The sequence below is a fragment of the Toxorhynchites rutilus genome, chromosome 3 (assembly GCF_029784135.1).
Source record: "Toxorhynchites rutilus septentrionalis strain SRP chromosome 3, ASM2978413v1, whole genome shotgun sequence".
Classification (NCBI taxonomy): Eukaryota; Metazoa; Arthropoda; class Insecta; order Diptera; family Culicidae; genus Toxorhynchites; species Toxorhynchites rutilus.
In genome coordinates this window covers 224,374,495-224,396,959 of record NC_073746.1, presented here as the reverse complement: position 1 = coordinate 224,396,959, position 22,465 = coordinate 224,374,495, and the positions used below count along the sequence as shown (strand labels likewise).

The window sequence follows — 22,465 nt, the reverse complement described above, 5'->3', positions numbered from 1 at the left end:
CCGATCTCTTCCGCAGATATTTGGACAACACCAACCCAGTTACAGTCAAGTATATGTGCGTATCGATTTGCGAAGCGGTTTGAAGGGAAGAAAACTCCATCAAATCACCGGCTCTGAATAGTGACAGGCAAGATTCTTCGTTCCAGCTTGCTCCCTGCTGCGGAAATGAACATAAGACTACTGCACTGAAACGCGCGAAGAATGGTCAACTCACCCTCACCTGCAGTTGTTTATTTCTTGGTGTAAGCTGCCTCGTTAGTTTATCACGTGTTTGCCTGAACTTTTACGCTATTCCACCTATACATACTATTTGTAGTTGTCAACCATAGGATTGCGTTCGCGGTACATGTAAATGGTGAAATATAGACGTTGTGCGGCCGGTTTGATTCATGAATGAATTAGACATCGATATGACGAAGAAACGTACTTAAATCGTGTTGTGAAACGTATCGTGCGAAATAGTGTGATACATGCTTATGCCTTGTCGAGAATAAATTGTGAAAATAAGCTAAATTTCGATCGGTCAATATCGAGCTAATACAAGGCGATTTATTGGTGTACTGATTAAATAAAAAGACATCACTGACAACGAGTGAAAGCAAAGTGAAAAATAAAGGATACAAATTCAGAGAAAACATCAAATCATTTTAGTCATAGAAACCTACGCACTTCATTGTGAACTTTGTGGAAAACTTAGCAGAGAGAATATTTGTGGCTGTGTAATTGAAACTGCTTGGCGTTATTGTTACAGGAAAACAATCCTAAGGTGACAGTAGTGTTTGTAATATTGTCGTGAATCGTAGCCGGGGGAATACAGCCAAACTATGAATCCAGGGCATTCGGGAACATCGAGGCGACCCTATTCAAGGGGAAACGCTCCAAGGAATCGCTCTCGTATTCCGTTTTCACCTCATCATTCCCATCATTCCAACCGCAACCATGGTGGACATAATCAAGCGTGGTACAATAAGGACATGGAAAGCAGCTTTAACTATGGGTATGTATTAGCCCAATATTTTAATGAAGGGATACAATAGATTTCCTAACAAGTTTTGTAAGATTAGAAATGAAGAGATTCTGCAATACAAATGAAAGGCGTATACTTTTGAAGTCTTTCAAAGATTTATTTTTGTTCATATTGATATGAGAAGCACGTTTTGTAGAACCCCTCATAATTTTGACAATGTGATGTGAAACCGCGTTCAAAAACTGCAAAATTGTATGGGCACTTTCATTTGTAATGTAATGTTATATATAAACAACATTGAAACCAATAGTATCTACATAATATGGAGTTTTTGAAATATATCTATCAATTCGAATTTTCATGACAAAATAAAATGGTTTCATTTAGATTCTAATTGCACCAAACGAAATAAAACGTGATTTCAATCAACTAATCATCTATTTAGACTACCTGTGTATACAAAGTTTCGCCGTCAGTGAAACTAGGTTTATTTTGTCATGAAAATGCTTTTACAATCACCAACATCCAAACCAGTCAACTTTAAAGCCAATTGCGTCCACACGGTGGTTTTAATTTTCTTTATGTTAGTGTTATGCTAATGATTGAGCTATGCGTTGAGATTGGTATGTGAAATTCAAAGCTGTTGAACGCCGAATATCTAATCTTCACGAATGCATCCTAGTAACCGTTTCTATGGAATATTGCTACATCAGTGTTTCTTTATTCTCATGTAGTTTGAACCCGTTATGCTCCATCAATACATATTGCAAAAAAAAAATGATTCATGAGTATTCTCCTAATCAAAAGCACAGCACATAAACCCACTGTTTATACCGGAAAATCAGAAACTATTCGCGTAATGCATCTCGTAATCATAGCTTAAAATGGCGAAGGTTCGCCTACTGCAAATGGTGATTTCGTTTTAGAATTCAATGTTCATCTTTACTTACTGCATATTAGGGTATGTGTTGCTAATTAGATGATAATTTCCTTGCTATTCTCGACAATACATCACGTTTATGTACGCAGAAACTAATCTATAGTATACATTAGTTTGCTTTTGGTGTGCGATGGATCTCCGATCGCCACATATACTACCTTTGGTCACGGACACCTTTCTTCGTGTTGCTTAACCTAGATTTCAAATGCAATGTCACCAACAAACCCCCGTCCTCAGTTATTTTGAATCATTTATTTGTGAGACTTGTTTGACGTTAGCTGACGTTTGACTTTAGATGTAATCATAAGAAAATGTTTATTTACGTATTTTCTAAAAACTCCAATGTTGCGTTGTACGATTACGATGTTTCGCATAAAACACAGCTCTCAGATATTTTTATTATTGCTTGACTTAGCATTTTTTGAGAGCATCACTGTGAAATAAGACCAAATTTCAGAGTTTTACTTCGATAAGGGCGGTTGAAAATATGCAGATTGTTTATGGTTTTCATACTGTAACAACCAATTTCGCGCATGGTGATGGTCGAAATGAAAAGTGGCTAAGTGTGTGTATGAATTGCTCCCTTACGGCCAGACTCCTGATTCGAACCAATATTGTCAACAATGAAACCGCCTGTAGAAAGTAATCGTCCAAAAGCGAAAAGCTATGGCCTATTGAATGGGGATTGTGTTGCATCAGCATAAGGTTATGCCACACTCATCGATAGTGACTTACCAGAAACTCCAAGAGCTTGGTTGGAAAGTTTTTAGGCAAAAAAAGAGCTTATGAGGATTGTCACCGTTTTTTAACCAGTAAGGACGATAGTAGCATATCATAAAATTACCTCCAAAATGTTAAGAATTTATCGAACAAATATTTGACCTAAATCGGAGGAGATATGAGATAAAAAAATAATGGATTTTTTACAATGGTCTACAATTTTAGAGTAGATTATCACTTCATTTCTCCATCGTGGTGGTAATTCATGAGCATTTTCTCTGATAAACGAACTTCTGAACGTGGCGAATGTCAATAAAATGAGTATTTATTCGCGAGTATACCGAATGCGTGCTAATGTTTGCATCGTTGAGCAATGTCAACATTTATAACAATCTCAATTTTAGATCAATTTTGTTTATTTAAAAGAGAGATGTTTCTGAGAGTCTTAAACTATGTTAATCATCGATCCAGTTTACACTTGCTGCAATTGCGGTCTCCATAAGCTTCCGGAACACCCGGCAGGTTCTAATAATGTAGCCTGGATCCATTTCTCTGCAGGTATGGGCCAACGTTTGTCAGATGCCTAATGTACTCGGGTGGCGTTTAGAACATGCCTTTTCTTTCATGGCGCGCCATACTGGGTAATCTAACGGATAAAGATCGGGGCTGGATGGCGGACACAAATTCTTCGTCTAGAACGGTAGATGTTCCGGCAACCACCTCTGAGTGTTATTCGAGGCAGGGGGTCTCATCTTGTTGAACTACAACATTTGGTTTCTGGCCGTACTGCTCTTTGAACATACAAGAACATACTTACTTAAAAGCCCAATGTAGATCTCCCTGTTTACTTTGTCGCCCTCTGGAATGAACGCAGGGTTCATTTTTCGCCATCGGAAGCCACCAATACAAACACCATAACATAACGTTAGCAGGATGTTTGGTGAGATACACTCATTTCACATTAAACGATGTAGTGATGACAGCGACAACTCTCGGAATCCGAGCTATCCTCGGATGATCTGTGGTCACCTTCGTGCATAGTTGTAACTTCTTTTCTCGGTCCCCCGGGACACTCCCACGACGATCGAAATGTCTTTTCGCGATATTTGCTTGTGGGACAAATCACGGATACACTGCCACTTCGCTCATCAGCTAAACAGCTCAGCAGCTCATCAGCTCTACAGCTCAGCAGATCATCGGCTCCAGCTCCGTAATGAGCTGATGAGCTGCGTTTTTTTTATTGCGAGCTGATCTGAATCCGCTCACTATGATGATGCGATTCGAATGAACAGCTCATGAGCGAATGGCACATCTCTAGTGTAAACATTATCACGCATACGGTAGACGCGATGCGTACATTTTCAACATAGATTAAGTAATCATCTAATGCTGAGGGTATTATGGGTATTATCATGTTGAGTGCCACGGTTTTATAGCGCCTTTATGGGAATTTTTGAACGTATTAGGCCATCGTTTCTTATCGTAATGTAAGGTATTTTTGTTCGAAAGGGAATGCTTATAGGCTTATATGTTTATATCAGTTACCTCTATTATCATATGGCATACTGTTCGTCACCGGTGACTGACGCAGCCTGAGCGAAAACTCGGTGTCAGTCCCCGGTGACTGACGTGGCAGTCAACGTGTTAAATAGTTTCTTGGAGAAATGTGAAATAAAATCTTTCCAAGAAATCATCTTCCGGAAGCTTCGAGGAAGAGAACAATGATTTATGGTATACCCCTGTTTCAGGGGAAGGTTTCATTCGCTATACTCAAATTCATTTCCTTGTCCATTTTTTTGCCAACAGCAAAAATGTCGAGATATATTATATATTTATGATTTATTCTTATCAACGGGTACAATTATGTCCTAATGACGACCACTTACTGAACTAAACTTACATTTTATTAATATATATATATATATATATATATATATATATATATATATATATATATATATATATATATATATATATATATATATATAAACGTGAAAAAAAAATCAATCGCTAATAGCAGTGGCTGTAATTGCGGAGGTGTATCGTTTTTTAAGCAATGCGCGAGACAATCCGAAGTCGAAGAAACGACTGTAGCAATTGGCACATGCTCAACATAGGCTCATTGTAGCCATAGTTTGTGTTAGAAAACGGTATTTGAAGGAAACTGTGAGACCTCAGGTTTCTTGTTTGCACGTTGAAATCAACCTTTTGCAGAAGCTCTGGACAATCAATATGTGACAATATCAAATCTGATATGAAGCAGGTTTTGGCAATCCTTCGACGATCATGCAATGTTTCTATTCCGATAAGTTTACAGCGATTTCATAGCTGGGAAGATTATGATGATTACTCCACGGTAGATGGCGCAATGCAAACCTCATGAACTTCCGTTGGACAGCTTCCACACGTATAATACCGTTTTGGTAGTAAGGTGCCCAAACAACAGAGGCGTACTCCAATAATGAGCGAACCAGAGCACAGTATAAAGCTTTGATGCAATAAATGTCCCTAAAATGTTAGGTCGAGCGAAATATAAAGCCAACTACTTTAGATGCTTTAGAAATTATGTATGCGCCATGCTGGCGAAACGTAAGAAAGAAAGAGAGAAATTGATGTCGTTGAGGGAAAGTAACAAAATATACGGACCGAGATGACTTTCTTTAGGAACTCCTGATGTAACCCGAAAGGGCCCGAAAGATACTTTTGAAGGCAAAGTTTTGGTAGCATTTGAATATTATGGTTTTTTTCCAATTCGTTTATTTGTAAGGCTCAATCGCATAAGCTTTGCGGAGCCGCCAATTCATGATTTGTTTATACAAAATTTCAGCTTAAATATATGTTTAGTAGATTTTGACCGATTACTCGCGGTTTACTCGAGGTTAGAGGGGCAACAAGAATAATATGGTTATTATCCAGTTAGTTGGTTGGTCTGAATTAAATTCTGTTGATGTAGAAAAAAAAAGATAAGGAAACAATGTATTCAATCATGTAAAAAAACTGAGTTTCTGCAGTTTGTTACGACTTCTTCTGAGCTTGCTTACATTAATGAAGATCGACTTTGGTCACTCTGTCACCATTAGTCCAAAAGGCACTCCAATTCTGTCTCTATGACCAATAGCAAGGTTTCAATTGACGTATACATCAAGCTGTGTGGTTACGAGAATGAAATAACTAGAACAATGTTCTTTCATTATCGATTTGGCTTCTGGGAACAGTACTTTTGACGTAGGACTACGTCTTACATTAAGGGTGCCAAATCAGAAACAGGTCACGTTTTTATGAAATAAAGTTAACGTTAATAACTATTTTTGCTGCGGACGGATTTTAACGATTTGCATACCAATCGAATCGGAAGATTTCTAAGATTTGTTTGATATGCTATACATTACAATCCCATATTCTGTATATGGTTTAAATTGATGAACATTGGAAGCATTCCCATTTCTCCATACATTTGTTCTGCTCATGTTTGTGCTTCCCCGAACAGAGCTGTCAATATAGGGTAACTTACGCACATATAACCAATTAGTGTATTGTTCTCGCAAAGAAAAGAAAAAATCGTTGCTTCTCCAAATGATTCTACAAAACCACGCAAGCCATTAAACCATTTCAGGGACCTCGGAACTTTTTACTAAAGAGTTATTTATGAAAGTTCGACGTATTCGCAAATAATATCCGAAATGATAAACTGACGAATTAAAAAAAAAAGATTGCGTAGTCCTACGTCCTAAACGGTCGTGTCTCGGATTTTTTTTTACCCTCCAGTGGTAACTTTAACCATAACCACAGTCAGCTTTTTAAGATAACTGTTTCTGCAGTTTGTTACGGCTTCTTCCCAGCTTGCTTACACTAATGAAGATCGACTTGGAATATATTCTGTGTACTGCCTCTTAATATTCATGATTGTTCCGAGACTATGTGTCGGGTATCATGCACATGGAAACAAATCGATCAAAACATCCTGTGTATGATGTTGACCATGCATTCTATCGCATTTCATAAATTCCTTATCGAATAAAGAGATCTCGGCAACTTACATTGAAATACTTCTATTATAAGCCTGTCTTATGTGACCGCAAGGATTATCACTAGCACAAAAGAAAAACAGGCTGTGTATATTAGTGGATACATAAATTCTATAATAATGATCTGTAAACTTGAATGATAGCTCCTCTGAGAATTGATTACAATTTGTGATATAAATAGTTTCATGTAGCGATAATGTGTTATATTTTGTTTGTGTTAAAAGAAAACGTTGCACATTCTAACCAATAATGATGGTTTTTCAGAAATTTCCCATATTGAGGTTAAGGTTTTTTTCACGGTAAATAGAGTGATCGCATTGTTCTTGTTTTATATCACAAATAGCTTTTCAATACATAGTAAACGATTTCAATCTCTTCATATAACAGTTTTGTAGGCAATCAAAAATATCAATAAGCTTATCATAATCGTAATTTATTTTCTAATTAATATATGATTGTTTTTTGATTTTTCTTCCGCATGCTTTTTGTCCTTTGTGGTAAATAAATTGCAAACATGTTTAAATACACACGTACTACTACTTTTCTACTACTGCTACTACCACTACCACTCTGCAGTGATAATAATGGGAATAGTCCTAAAGAATCCTACACATATTCACCAAAATCCCCGCCAATGCAATTACATTCCCCTTCCATCACAAATCGTCCAATCTTAATGCCTTACGGTGCTACTGATGATGGTAGTGTTAATAATAGATCTCAACAAATTCTTAGAGCTGGACCAAGTCATATTGACCGTCGTAATAACATGAGTATGCAGGATAGAAACCGGCATACGACAAGTATTTCAACTGTTGATCGACATTCGGTTCGTACTATACTATACTATATGAAAAGCATGTAGTCTACGTTTCAAGTCCTCTTAATTGTTTCAGAATCACTTTGAAGGACCTTCTCACTCGTCTAGAGGGTCTGATTTGCATCTTGACAACAGATCTCTGTTATCGATTGATTCGATGCGAAATAGTCGTGAGAATAATAGGGAACGTGTTAGCCCTCCGTATCATCAGGTTAGTGGTTCCCACTCTAACCACCAAACTCCAAGTCCTCCATACGGCTCTGAGGGAAACAATGGTATAAAATCGGATAGTCCGTCTCGTAAACGACGTCGTGTTTCGAGAATGCCTAGTCAGTCTCCACCAGCCATTTGGGAGAATCGAAGATCACCTCGAAATTCTAATAGTCATCATAATAATCAACACAACCATCTTCCACAACAACAGCAACAGCAACATCAACAACAACAACAACTTCAACATGCAAATCAACTTCTTCAAACTCAACATAATCATTTACATCTGCCTCAGCATCAATCTGGTTCTGCACAACTGCAACAGGGCAGTCCACCATTGCGTAGACCACGATTCCGAGAACAGCCACGTCCTTGGGAATCGATGCCACAGGTTTTCCAACAACCATCACCACCTCAACCACAGCATCCATCGTTAATGGTTGATATCAACCAGGTCCCTGTGAGCCTTCCACTGGGCCACCATGAGCAGCTGTGGACATATTCGGCGGGACCACACATCTCAATATGCTCAGGACATCCAGCTGCACCTCATATACCTCCGTGTCAGGTAATTCTAGGCGCCACACTTGTTACTGAGCATTACTGAGTTGTCATTTCTATTCCAAGGTCCATGGAGTTTATTCACAACCTTTTGCTCAAACATGTAATATTGGCGGACATTTTGGAGCATTCGCATCGACACCCACTGCTTTGGCCGTACCTCACCCGCAACCCCATCAGCCACATTACCAACACCCACATCTGACTCAACAGGTTTGGACTTTGAAATTTCCAATGAATATATTTATGTACAAACTTCTGATCAATTCCAGCGCACTGATGGGTTATCTCTTGACGGTTTGGACCATGCTAGTGCTTCGCCCCTGCATGTATCCCCACTTGCAGCCGCCCATATCCATTCCTCTCCACAAATGGCTCAAATATCTCCGCCCCATCCGATTTATATTTCAACCGAAGTAAGTATACAAGATAGCAAAACTTGGGCGTTTCAGATGTTTCATATTATTTTCCAAATATCGACCGTGTTAAATATTCTTCAGGGACGTACCACTCAGTTCGAATTGCTACACAGAACGGCGCGCCGGGCCATAACCGCTCCACGCCGGAACTTCACTCGTTTCCACTGGCCGGCACCACCACCGTCCCACCCTCATGCGCATCCAGCTCATCGCCATCCAAGTTTGCAGCATCAAACGCTGCCACCACAGCCAACGCAGGTTTCACTATCTGCCACACCGTCCGCCTATTCTGGCATTCTGTTGAACTTCCTGTAAGCGAATATCGGTTGGTCGCATTGTCATCTCAATCACTAATGTTTTGTTATCTACGTTATCAACAGAGCCATGTTCCCGTTGTCAACATACGGTCAGCCGGATCTTAATTCACCCGACACAAACGAAACAGAGAACTACGAAGCCCTGTTGAGTTTAGCAGAACGTTTGGGAGAGGCAAAACCGCGAGGTTTGGCACGGCCAGAAATTGATCAGCTGCCAAGCTATAAATTCAATGCTGAAACCCATACAGGTACGTATGAATCAATATTTCTGTTGTATTGAATTATATATGGAGCAATCCAACGCCAATTAATCGATCGCTGACCCGATTCTCTTCGATTTTTTTAAAACTCATTTCCATATGACCAAATGTACAATCACACATTTTATTCTTGAAAACCCGTAACTTAGGAGCCAGCTGTTTTATTATTAACCCCTTTACCTTCAACATCGAGTCTCCCTCGTGGTGCACTTGAATATCATAGGGCGCTAAGACGCTAAGCAGAGTAGTAAAAATACTCGATGCGTGACCGAATTAAATTATAGGCTAACGGGTCCTATTATTTGATTAAATTATCTGGTCCTATTCAGTTATTTTACATGTTCGACGAAGTAGTTGATTTTTTTAGGAAAAAAAAAGGAATATTGAATACACTGCTAGTAAAATTTATTATTATTTTTAAACACTCTTCTCAAAACTCTTAGTATGATTCTTGAATGGCTAAAATTCCTCAAAGTATTGAAATTCCAGCAATTTTCCAAAAAAAAACAGGAAGTGGGTTATATCTATGGTATAACCGCAAGGGTGACGTAGGACTATCGTTGATTTAGAGATCATTTGTTTGAAGTTGAATCTGAATTCATTCTGAATGAATGGATATTTGGGGAACTTCGAAAACAAGAGCGTTACGTTGGAAGCCAGTCTTCAGAATTCAACTCGGTGCTGATGCGCAACAAGATTTTTGTACCCAGTTGAGCTCCCACTCCGTGTTTGCACTTGCGCTCTGGCAAATGAGCACAGATTTGCGTCGAGTGTTAAGCTGAGATTTATACCCAGTGCTTTCGCCGTATTTCTATACTGTGCGCTTGAATCTGGATTGCTCTCTCTGTTGAGATATTCTTCTTCACACAAGCGTATACGGTTCAAATGAGGGCGCGCTGTTGTTTTTATGCTTTGCTTAGAACGAACGAAGACAAAGCGGGCGCTAGAATTTGATGTGTATGTGTGTGTGTATAGAATGAGACGCGCATCACACAAGTGAGAAGCAAGTTAAAGGCTGATTTAGACGATGCCAGTCAGCGCTCTAGTTGAAGTATCCAGTGAACAGAGAACAGACACTCTGTTCAAGATACTTGTACCAGTATCGAACAAGTAATTGGCCTCTAACTTGAACAGAGTGTCTGTTCTCTGTTCACTGGATACTTCAACTAGAGCGCAGCCTTAAGGCTGATTTAGACGATGCCAGTCAGCACTCTAGTTGAAGTATCCAGTGAACAGAGAACAGACAATCTGTTCAAGTTACTTGTACCAGTGTCGAACAAGTAATTGGCCTCTAACTTGAACAGAGTGTCTGTTCTCTATTCACTGGATACTTCAACTAGAGCGCTGACTGGCATCGTCTAAATCAGCCTTTAGTATCTGAGTTCTGTGCCGGGTACATTTTGCGCTGTCGTGCTTATGAATTTTGTGCGCTTCGCACCAAGAGAGAACACAAGTGTTCTTTGAGCCGGCGCTGATGAAAATTCAACTCAAGCGCACCGCTGGGTTTGGTTTTCTGAAGACTGTTGGAGGCACAAGGTTTTATGCATCCAATATTGGATACGGAAATACCCTACTGATAGGGAAGAATAATCTTCAGAAGCTATCCTGTTGATTGCGATTGATTGAAAAATCACAAAACCAAATGTATTTGGTCACAGTGTTACATGAATAGAAAACATTAAAATAAACTTTTTCACATGAATGTAATTTTAAATTCCCAGAGGAACTGGCAGATTATTTTCAGTAATGATTAGATATTTCCACATTTTCCTCGATACTGGAAGCCCACCAGTGGTTAATGCTAACTCGATAACCATCTGTTAATAGCACTTGATTGAATCATATTTGGTCACAGTGTTACATGGATAGAATACATTCAAATAAACTCTTTCACATGAATGTATTTTTAAATTCCCAGAGGAACTGGCAGATTATTTTCCGGATCTTTCTCGATGCTGAATGGCATCCAAACGGAAAGAATTCCGTGCGTGTATGTGTGTTAGCGTCGTGCTCCCTTGGCCGAGTGGTTAGCGTCATAACTAACATGCCGGGTGTTTGGGTTCGATTCCCGTTCTGGTCGGGGGAATTTTTCGTCAATGAAATTTCACCCGATTTGCACTGTGATCACGCGTATTCTAGAGCTTGCCACTCAGAATGCATTCAAGGCGTGTTATTTGGCATAGAAATCTCAACTAAGTACTAATAAAAATGACGCAAGTAATACTACGTTGAGACGGCGAAGTTCCTCTAGGAACGTTAGTGCCATTGAAGAAGAAAAGAAGATGTGTGTGTAGCGGCTACTTCGATGGTCACCTTCTCTTCTCCTGAAGGATCGGCTTCTCTGTGCTCCCTCACAGTTTCAAACAAACTGCTTGCGTTTCAGGGCAGATCTCGATCCTTCGCCGTCCAGCACCCTCAGCAACGATGTTGTCTTGTCGATGTCCTCACGAAAAATGAATGCATCTCACCACCAGATTATTGCTTAAGTATGCTTTTTGTACGTGATTGAATCGAGAGAAGGCGTGGTTTACGATGGCAATTTGGAAAGCAAACTAGAGGGGAATGAACTCTCTGAGCTCGGAACTTTCGGTGACTGAGCAATAATCGATTGCGGGCGCATACAATATTGGATACGCAAATATCCTACTGATGGGGAAGAATAATCTTCATAAGCTATCCTGTTATTTGCGATTGATGGAAAAATCACAAAACCAAATGTATTTGGTCACAGTGTTACATGGATAGAAAAAATTCAAATAAATTCTTTCACATGAATGTATTTTTAAATTTCCAGAGGAACTGGTAGATTATTTTCAGTAACGATTAGATATTTCCACATTTTTCTCGATACTGGAAGCCCACCAGTGGTTAATGCTAACTCTGTATGGTTAATTTGATAACCATCTGTTAATAGCACTTGATTGAAACATATTTGGTCACAGTGTTACATGGATAGAAAACATTCAAATAAACTCTTTCACATGAATGTATTTTTAAATTCCCAGAGGAACTGGCAGATTATTTTCCGGATCTTTCTCGATGCTGAATGGTATCCAAACGGAAAGAATTCCGCGCGTGTATGTGTGTGTAGCGGCTGCTTCGAGATCTCCCCTGGGAACCGTTTGTGGCATCACTCTCCTCCTGATGGATTCCCTTTTGGCCTTGGTGGCTCTTGGTGACACCGTTCATCCGCGCTTTCATGATAAACGAAGAGCTTCACCACAACAGCGACAACATGCTCCAATCGCTGTTCAATTTGAACTGAGTGGATTTCCGAGCGGCGATCGCTTATATACCGATTGGTGATTTCAATAGCCTGTTTTGAAAGCAATTTTAAGACTATTGAAACAAGTTTTTGGATCAGAAAGTAACAAGTATAGAATGACGAATTGAATGAGAACATCACACCACTTGAATTGTTGGTTGAATTACTCAAGGCACATTCATGATAAATCTGATGTTTTTTTCAGATATCAAATATAATAATTTTTAATTATGATAATTTCACGAGGGTTGCACGTTAAGCACGTTATAGGTTATTCAAGAAAAATGTCACCTCCCATTCTTGTCACGCTTGATCTAAAATACGTTGCTCCAACGACCTTGATATGTAGCTCAATTTTGCCGGACACAATCATCCTCTATACGCCTAGATTCACGAGTCATTTCATGTTGCCATCTCACCCTTAGTGGTGGCCAACTTGACCCGTCATGATTTTAGTAGCACCTTTTTCATACCTTTTTTAATTTATCATATAACATTATGAAATAAAAAGAGAAACTTTTGGAAGTCAACGTGATAGCGGAAAACATCCTAAAATCGATGCTGAAAAAATGGAATGCCTCAATTTTGTATGTATAGTGTTTAATTGTACTTTATGCTTAGGGTGGCCGTCTTACCCCGTTTTCCCCTATTCCTAGAGCAAAATACATCGCCCCTAGTTCCGCAACATACACTGAGTTCGAGAGAGGTACTGGAATTTTTATTTAAAATGTCGAAGACAGTGGATCTACTACATGGGCTGAAAAATCCCGGGATTTCTAATGAAAACAATCGTTTTCTGGACAAAGCTGTATTTATTCCTCAACATAGTTTCTGTTGCCACAGATGCACCGCTGGAAACCCTTTGAAATGCCTACGGCCTCAGTTAACTCGCGTAACTTCACTTTACGATCGCTCAAAACGAGTCGATGCACTTGTTTTACGATTTCAGAATTCGTAGCCTCTTTAGGCATTCTAGAGCGACTGTTTTTCTCTGTTGTTCTCGAAGGAGCAGAAGTTGAATAACATTTCGTCAACCACTGCATTGATTGTTCAGAATTTTTCCCATCAAAAACAATGTTTGATCAAAATACGATATTCCTCTTTTTCCATTTTCGATACGAATGCTCAGGTAGTGATACTTAAACATCTGTAGTTTGTGAACAAATGTCATGGAATCTTACACATAAACTAGTGACAGATGATCCTCTCGCAATGGATCTTGTTAATTTTTTAGTAACACCATCTATTGAAAAATTTCGGGACTTTTCAGTCCATGTAGTATATCTCCTCGTTCACCTCAAGCCTCACAGAAAAGAACAACGGTCTGGTCAATTCTTTCTCGCTAATCTTCAGTCACAGAAGGACCATCTTCGGGCTAGAGGCGAAGGAACTGAAAAGTTTAAACCCTCTTAAAGCTAAAGAAGAAGAAGAAGAAGAACTTGGCGTGGAAGATATATTTGATGCCATCGCTTATCTCCGCGGTGGAGGACGTAACGTATCCGGCTTCCTCACAGTCGTTACCGTTCAATGACCCCAGCACATCCAGCCTCCTGGCTGATTGACCGTTGCTCAGACACGGATGGCCTCGACTGAGGCTCTTCCCCGTAAAAACCCGGAAGTGGGTTATATCTATGGTATAACCGCAAGGGTGACGTAGGGCTATCGTTGATTTAGCAATCATTTGTTTGAAATTGAATGTGAATCCATTCTGAATGAATGAATAAATGAAAATTTGGGGGACTTCGAAAACGAGAACGTTACGTTGGAGGCACAAAATTTTATGCATCCAATATTGGATACGAAAATATTCTGCTGATGGGGAAGAATAATCTTCTGAAGCTTTCCTGCTAACTGCACATGATTGACAAATCACAAAACCAAATGTATTTGGTCGCAGTATTATATGGATAGGAAACTTTAAAATAAACTCTTTCGCTTGAATGTAATTTTCAATTCCAAGGGGAACTGGCAGATTTCTTTGCAGCAACGATCACATCTTTCTGGGTTCTGCTCGATAACCAGCAAACGGAGTTGCGCGCGTGTATGTGACTGGCGATTGCTCGATGCATCCAATGCACCAGTTTTCGATGCTGGTACTCTCTTGGTCGCCTTTTCAGTGACATCACTCTCCTTCCGATGGATTCCTTCTGGCCTAAGGTGCACAAACAGGCTCTTGGTGACACCGTTCATAAGCACTTTCATGATGAACGAAGTTAGCTTCACCACAACAGCGACAACATGCTTCAATCGCTGTTCGATTATTACTGAGTGGATTTTCAAGCGGCGCTCGCTTATATAACGATTGGTGATTTCAATAACCTGTTTTGAAAGCAATTTTAAGGTTATTGAAACAAGTTTTTGGATCAAAAAGTAACAACTATATAATGCGTAGCATTTTATCTTCCGAATGAAGTGTTTATCATACTATTTCGTTCAGCTACACAACTTACAACCCCCCCCCCCCCCCTCTTTGGAGAGGGGAAAGGAGTGCGAAACCACTATAACAACATTTATTGCTATCTTAAACTTCCATATGATTAGTCCTCGAATTATGCAGAAATTTGTGTTTTATTTCAATGGCCAATTTTCATGTCGATCGGCTCAGTAGTTTTCGAATCCATAAGAATCGGACAGACAGACAGACAGACAGATATATATATATATATATATATATATATATATATATATATATATATATATATATATATATATATATTTTTTTTTTCTTCATTGTTTTGATTGGAAATTTGAAGTCATTTTTCTGTAGCATCATGTTTTCATGTGTATCAAGCTTTTGGCTTTGATGTAATGATTAAAACAGCGTGTACGTATAAGAAGTGTGCTATTTTTCGATCAAGACGCATCCGTGGAACTGTAGCTATACCTATATAATCATCTTTCGTGATATCTGATATCGATAAATATCATAAAGTAAAAATAAATAAATATCATGATAAATATCATAAAGTAATCAAAGTGTAAAGGGAAAATTTTTTCAATATTTTTTTTCTGATAGAACAATAAATTATCTGTATTGTGATGCTAAGACAAGTTTTGTACCTTCAATCAATCCCGAAATCCAGCTGGTTTTATGATTCCGGATTCTAAATGAATCAAGCTTTACTCAACAGTACGAAGGGAAACATCATGAGAAAGGCTGGGTTCGTCTTCTGATTGAAGCTATTCATTAACTGTACTAAAACAGCAACACAATAATGTATTATAGACTACGTTTGTGAGTACTTTATTGTGCTTCGATATAACGTACAATTCGATACAACGTACAATTTTGAAAGTGAAATGTACGTTATATCGAAGTTTACCTGTATATATATATATATATATATCGTGAATCTAGGCGTATAGAGGATGATTGTGTCCGGCAAAATTGAGCTACATATCAAGGTCGTTGGAGCAACGTATTTTAGATCAAGCGTGACAAGAATGGGAGGTGACATTTTTCTTGAATAACCTATAACGTGCTTAACGTGCAACCCTCGTGAAATTATCCTAATATTTTAATTATAAATTAAAATTACCCTCGCGAAATTAGTTCTCGAATTATGCAGAAATTTTTCATTTTTCGAATGTGCTTTTGACTACGTCTAACCGGAATATATGGGGGAGGTGAAATGGAAACCTAAACACAGAACATGCAGGAAAAAATTAAAGATTTCGAATACTTATAACTCGAATATTTCGTAATAGATCGAAAAGATGTTTGCATCAATTGATAAGAAATATTTCTACGCATCTTTCACTACGAAACAAATGTTATTTTTCATAAAATAAACAATTGAATATTTGTAAAATGTCAAGCGTTATCTAAACGTCATAACGACCACGTTTTGTTCGGTTCAATTTACGGGTTCCACAACACCGACTTCGAAATCAATGTGGTTGGGGGAATACACTTTTTATTCCGGACATGAGTTTGTGAAACACAAATATTTGTTTTGATTTTTGCCACTTTCTGTCAACAGCTAGGTGCAAAAGATGTTATGGTTTCGGTATGATATTGAATATAATGACAAAGTGTCCGGATTAAAAAGCTGTCCGAATTCAAAAGCATTACTGTAACGCTGTTATTTTTTGAGTACATACAGGGTTGCTACGATTAGTGATGCATAAGTGAATTACGTCGCAGTCTATGGCTAAAACTAAAAAAATAGAAAATCGCTAAAACCAGTGCATTTTTTCAATGGCATAAGTTATCAACAAGAATATCAATGCTATGATAAGAAAATATGATGTTGTTCTTTTGGGGAGTGAATGGCTTGTATACTGCTAAGAATATCCGGAACAAAACACTGGTGATCAGGAGATAAGGACTCAATGGTTTTCATTGCGTGATATATTGTAGCCAATTTCGCAGCATACACTGAACAGGGGTATCCGAGTTTGTGAAAGCTAATGTGATGTTCATCAAAGATGTCAAATCCAGTGGACATTTTTATTCTTGAACCATCAGTGAAAATCATTCTTGTAGATAGCATATGGTTATATTTATAAATTTGAGGGATTATCGATAGTCGAAGATAATCTGGAACAGAAAATCCACAAATTTTATCCTTCATAGAAATATCAAAATCAATGGTAGATCTGCAGAAGTTCGGTAAGCTAACATTATGAGAGATGTCTGATTAAGGTTTCATTTCTTGGGAATTGTAAATATTGTAGGGGTTGTCTAGATTTACGATTCTCGATCGTTGCTCCAATTCTTACACTTAAAAGCGTACAAGCGAAAAGATAGTTCCCAAAACCTAACCTGCAGTGGTAGAACACCTGCCACGACTTCAAAACTCATGTACACCGGAGCAATAAGTAACTGACAACTAATAACATGCAATAAGCAAAATTATCGCCAATGGGTTTTTTCCATTGAATTCTTGTTAATCTCGCACACCGACGCAATACGATATCGCAATTACCTTTGTAGAGCAACATATATCGCTAGTAACACAACGTGCCGGTTGAAAAGCAACTATATCACCCATGATTAAGCATGTTTCGTACATCAAGCAGATTGTTCACATAATTTCAGGCGATTTATAATGCTTTGGTATGCGACGTACAACAAAATATGTTGCCTGTTGCATATTGCCTATTGGTGCTTGCTAGTTGCTTATTTTCTCGGTGTGCGAGCCGCCTAATGTGCGATTCACATAGCACGTTACGGAGAAGAACGTCTACGTTCCGTCATCGTCTCCACCAATTCACACATGCAGTCAATGCTTCCACCAGCACCGTCACGTCAAATGCCAAACGAATGATTTATTTAATTTTATTCATGGTGTCGCCACCTACAACAATTTTAAATTGCAATGCCCTCTTTCAAATCAGCATGCCTAGAATCAGTTCTAAATTTTGAAAAATTCAATGAGAATCATTGAATTCAATTATTTAAATGATTAAACCCCGTAGTCCGACCCTTATGCAACAATAATAATAAATAGAATAATTCTTTCAACTAGTCGCGAATGATTTCCACTCCGAAATTTGGAGCTAAGAGATATGTTGGCATAAAAGGTACAGTAAGTTACTTATAAAGCGATATGCTGAGGCACCACTCAGTGTCGCATTGGAGTCGGTTTTGGCCGGTAATTGGACATTTGCGACTGGTGGCGACTTTCAATGTGGGGCCATAATTTGGGCCCCGAACTCAATGTTTACAAAAATGTCCAACTAGAGGTAAAAATGTCTAATTAAACGTGTTGCATCACAGATCTGTTCAATTACCTTAATGTCGATGTAGATGTAAATTACTGTACAACCAAATCAAAACAAAAGCCGAGACACAAACCCAGACAAAAACCAAACGAGCCGTCCGTCTCCGTCAATTATTCTTTTCTACAAACCCTGCCGGTCGTTTTCGTTGAACGTATGCTGACGGGTCGTTACGTTGCTGGTGTATGTGAATGTTTTCATGAGAATTGCATTGTAGAATCATTGACGTATCGTGACGTGACGGGACGTGAACGTGACGTGTATGTTGTATGTGAATCGCACTTAAAGCAAACCGATGATACTTTATCCTCTACAGTTGCTCGATGTTAAGTCAGACCGGTGTATGTGATCTTTTTTTAATTCGAGAAAAACGAACTTGAAATTTTGTGCTATAAGGGGTTTTCGTTGATCTTTCAAAGCAATTTCGATCCGTTATCCCTGCTGTACGCTTGATTTTTCAAAGCTGATAAATGTGGTATGTAAAAATGCTTAACCTAATGCAGTCAATAATTCGAAATTTTTGATTTTGAGGAATCGGCACCATATGCACAGAGTTAAAAAAATTGAAGAGAGTCGAGTAAGAATTAGCTGTTTTTCAGCTAATTCAGTCACGCACAAGTTCTGGAACTGCAATTAATTTTTATATTTCCTTTCAGGAGACCAAACTTCCTGCGTTGTCTGTATGTGCGATTTCGAGGCAAGGCAGATATTACGCGTTTTGCCATGCTCACATGAGTTCCACGCTAAGTGCGTTGACAAGTGGTTAAGGGTAAGTTAATGATTTGTTTGAAAAAGGTTCGCAAATAGTTGCAAAAATCAGTGTAAAACTTTTCTCTAAGATACCCTCAAACCGCTTTCAAGTATATTTATTGATTTCCACGAATTTTATTTCTTTCAGTCAAATCGAACCTGCCCAATCTGTCGTGGTAATGCGTCTGAGTATTTTGAAGGCACCGAGGAACATTAAATTAGTTTAATTCCAATCACATGCAGGTTCGCAGAGCTAACATCGAAGCTTTACTTCGTTTGTAATGACTTTTGTGAAACTTCTGCCGTACAAGTTGTGAAATGAAGATGCTGTCACTTTGTTTGATTGCACTGAAGAAGGCCGATGGAAAAGCAAATTTATCCTTGCTATGAGACAGCATGATCGGACTACATCAGAAGAGATGATAATGTATACGTTGCTTTTCTCTGACATGCAGTTTCGCTATCACTAGTGATTGGGAATCGGTTTCGAGTTCCGCTGATCAGTAAACACATCTTTATCAAATATTTGCAAATTATTGGTCCTGTGAAAATTTTCAACTCGTATGGTTTATATATTAGTACATGTTGTAGTTTAAATAACGTAAGTTTTCCTCAAGCATAAAAACTGTTATTGCAGTAAACAGACTTGAATTTTTCTAATGAACGTCGATATGTCGATTCGGAAGATGCACCCGCCTCTAAGACATTCTCAAGTAGCAATAAAGCAATTTTATACCCAGTGAAAATCGTATTTTAGAGAAAAAAATAGCATTAAGCGGTTCTTGCAAAAGCATTTATTGTTCTTTCCCCCCAAATAATAAAATTTCTAAATCTTCTATTTTTTAAATATGATATGAAACTAAAAGTAAACACAGAATATATGGTGTGAGAAATAATGCAACGCATATTGTTAGCTTTATTTTTGTAATCAGTGTAATCCATAGAACGAAAAAATATATCGGTGTGATCGGAGTGTTAATAAACATTTCCAAGTTATTGTCTAAAATAATAACATAATATAAAATTTCACAGTAAAGTTCAGCGTGACAAATGACGGTTTGAACACTGTCAGGCCAAAATGAATTTTCACCCATCAAGAAAGGGTCGCTTGAATGAGAAACAATGTGTGGCTAACTAATTCTCTTCGCTAATCGATGTGCTCTTAATAAATCTTCTCGATATTTCGTAACCAACGCCGTTTGAACCTTCTAGATTGACTTTTCGAATAAACTGAACTTGATGCTTCTCAGTCACATTATTATCGTATTACGTGTTGACTCAATAGTTTTCCTATAATATTGAGTCAACTGTCAACGCAACTCGCGATTCTGTAGCTTAACAAAACAAATGTTAAAACTGCATCAGGACGATTCAGTGCTTTATTTTTGAAATTAATTGACATATTTTTCGTAATTCAATGGTGGCAACAATTTTTTGATAATTTTCAGTTATGTTATCTCTTCATAAATAACATCATATTTCAATAACTAGAGAATCAATCCGTAAACGTAGTATAATGTTAGATTTCTTGATTACAATTCGTACATTACTTTATATTCACAATGACGAAAACCAAAACAACTTGAGACTACATTTTCGGTCATTTTCTTCATTGTTTTGATTGGAAATTTGAAGTCATTTTTCTGTAGCATCATGTTTTCATGTGTATCAAGCTTTTGGCTTTGATGTAATGATTAAAACAGCGTGTACGTATAAGAAGTGTGCTATTTTTCGATCAAGACGCATCCGTGGAACTGTAGCTATACCTATATAATCATCTTTCGTGATATCTGATATCGATAAATATCATAAAGTAATCGTAGTTTTGAACCATAGTGTTATTGCGCTTACCAAATCTTGTTTGTGTTTTGTTAAAGCAATAGATTCTCAAGTGAATAAGTGATCCTGCCATTGATAACCATGATCGAGCTCTTTGAAATTGTTTCTTACAGTATGTAGTGCTGTTGTTGGTGAACATGATGTTTGACTCATACCGATGCATCATTCTAACATTGTTAACGAAAAATAACTTTCCGATTTTCGACATTTGATTCAGAGGGAGGAAGTCTTTCTTTCCGGTTTTGATTTTCAACAAATTTGGCTGCGATATTCTCCCACTTTTGAATCAGACTTCGATAATGCGAATGGTAATAACAGAAAAAAGGAACACTCTAATAACATCCACTACAACATAACATGTAAAAAAAAACTAATGTGTGCCATTTTGTACTTTCAAGTTACAGTAGCCATTACCGTGCTTCGAAAATAAGTGAAACGAATCAAAACAAGAGGTTCTAACTGTTTTATAGCGTAAACATTGAAATAGTAGAAATTCAGATGAATAAATCATATATTAATGTGGCGTTAATTTGTCTAGATTTCTTATAAGTGATGAAATATCAGAAATAATACAGGAATATAGATTTCGAATGTCATATTTGCTAACAGAGAAGAAAAAACAAAAGCACCAGGTTCAATAAAATCACATTACTTAGAAATTTATTAGTTTCATTGCAGAACGAAGCACACACATATATTTTTTATGTCCCAGGAACATGTGCTTCGTCAGGTCACAAACTACAGACTGTCATTTGCGTTGCATCTATCAGTAAGTAAGCACGTTCGGGTTCATTTATTTCAAACTCAATTAGAAGGATAGAAATTTTTCCTATTTAGTTTATAAGATGGAAAGTGTTTTGGTCTGTTCTATGCTTTTTGTTCTTAGTTGTGTAGCAGAAAAAAAGATGAAATAATTTAAGCACAATGTTACTCGAGAATCTTTTTTCCATAATACTATGTTCATTGCTTTAGTGTAGCCTAAATGGGATCTTTTCAATAAGCCAACGAAACATTTTTAATTACTTCAAAACATATGCGCACGATCCTCAAGCAGTACAAATTTAAAAATGTCCCCGCATACGACTGGAAAAAATGCTGAATCCTGCACACAATGCAGGAATGAAATGATGTGTCATCGTTACATTTTAGAGCGATGATACATAGTTCTCCATAGTCAATACTATGATTAAACCGACTGGTTTCGTTTTTGATAGTAATGATAACGAAATAATTAGCTGAGCACGAGATGTTGATGGCTGGCTTGCCAGATTAGATTGGCATTCTTCATGCTGCATAATCGTGATTGAAGAGTTCCTCCTGTGTACACAGTAATTAATGTTTTTTCACTTCACCATCATCTAATTTTAATAGAAATGAAATGGTTGAAATAGTTAATTTACATCGATAAAGTACAAAAAATCAAAGCACTGAAAAGCATACAAATAGCATGAAATCCATCAATTTGGAGAATTTGAAAGAATTAACCTATTTTCACTAAATTTTTGAGGGAGGATGAAAAGTTTCTGGACTGACACGGAAAACATCCCCGAGCCATTTTTAGAGCTGACCCATTCCAGCGTGACGTGACAAGGTTTTGACTCACTGAAAACCTTTTTTCTCTCTCTTTCATGTATAAATCACA

The 22,465-nt window shown here is 37.8% G+C and overlaps 1 protein-coding gene across 13 annotated transcripts in view; it reads left to right on the top strand.

The window, feature by feature from the left end:
- LOC129779992 (E3 ubiquitin-protein ligase RNF38) overlaps positions 1 to 21,775 on the top strand; it is a 40,995-nt gene extending 19,220 nt beyond the window's left edge. For 9 of the 13 annotated variants that reach the window (XM_055787813.1, XM_055787819.1, XM_055787822.1 and 6 more), the window contains 8 exons: positions 17 to 997; positions 7,229 to 7,481; positions 7,549 to 8,253; positions 8,313 to 8,459; positions 8,519 to 8,976; positions 9,046 to 9,230; positions 18,891 to 19,003; positions 19,133 to 21,775. In XM_055787813.1, the coding sequence (XP_055643788.1) occupies positions 825 to 997; positions 7,229 to 7,481; positions 7,549 to 8,253; positions 8,313 to 8,459; positions 8,519 to 8,976; positions 9,046 to 9,230; positions 18,891 to 19,003; positions 19,133 to 19,201 (2,103 nt within the window). In that variant the 5' untranslated portion in view covers positions 17 to 824 and the 3' untranslated portion in view covers positions 19,202 to 21,775. The remainder of the gene's footprint in view (positions 1 to 16; positions 998 to 7,228; positions 7,482 to 7,548; positions 8,254 to 8,312; positions 8,460 to 8,518; positions 8,977 to 9,045; positions 9,231 to 18,890; positions 19,004 to 19,132) is intronic. The other 4 variants (XM_055787815.1, XM_055787823.1, XM_055787824.1 and 1 more) reach the window with 4 other exon arrangements.
- Positions 21,776 to 22,465: the final 690 nt, after the last annotated feature.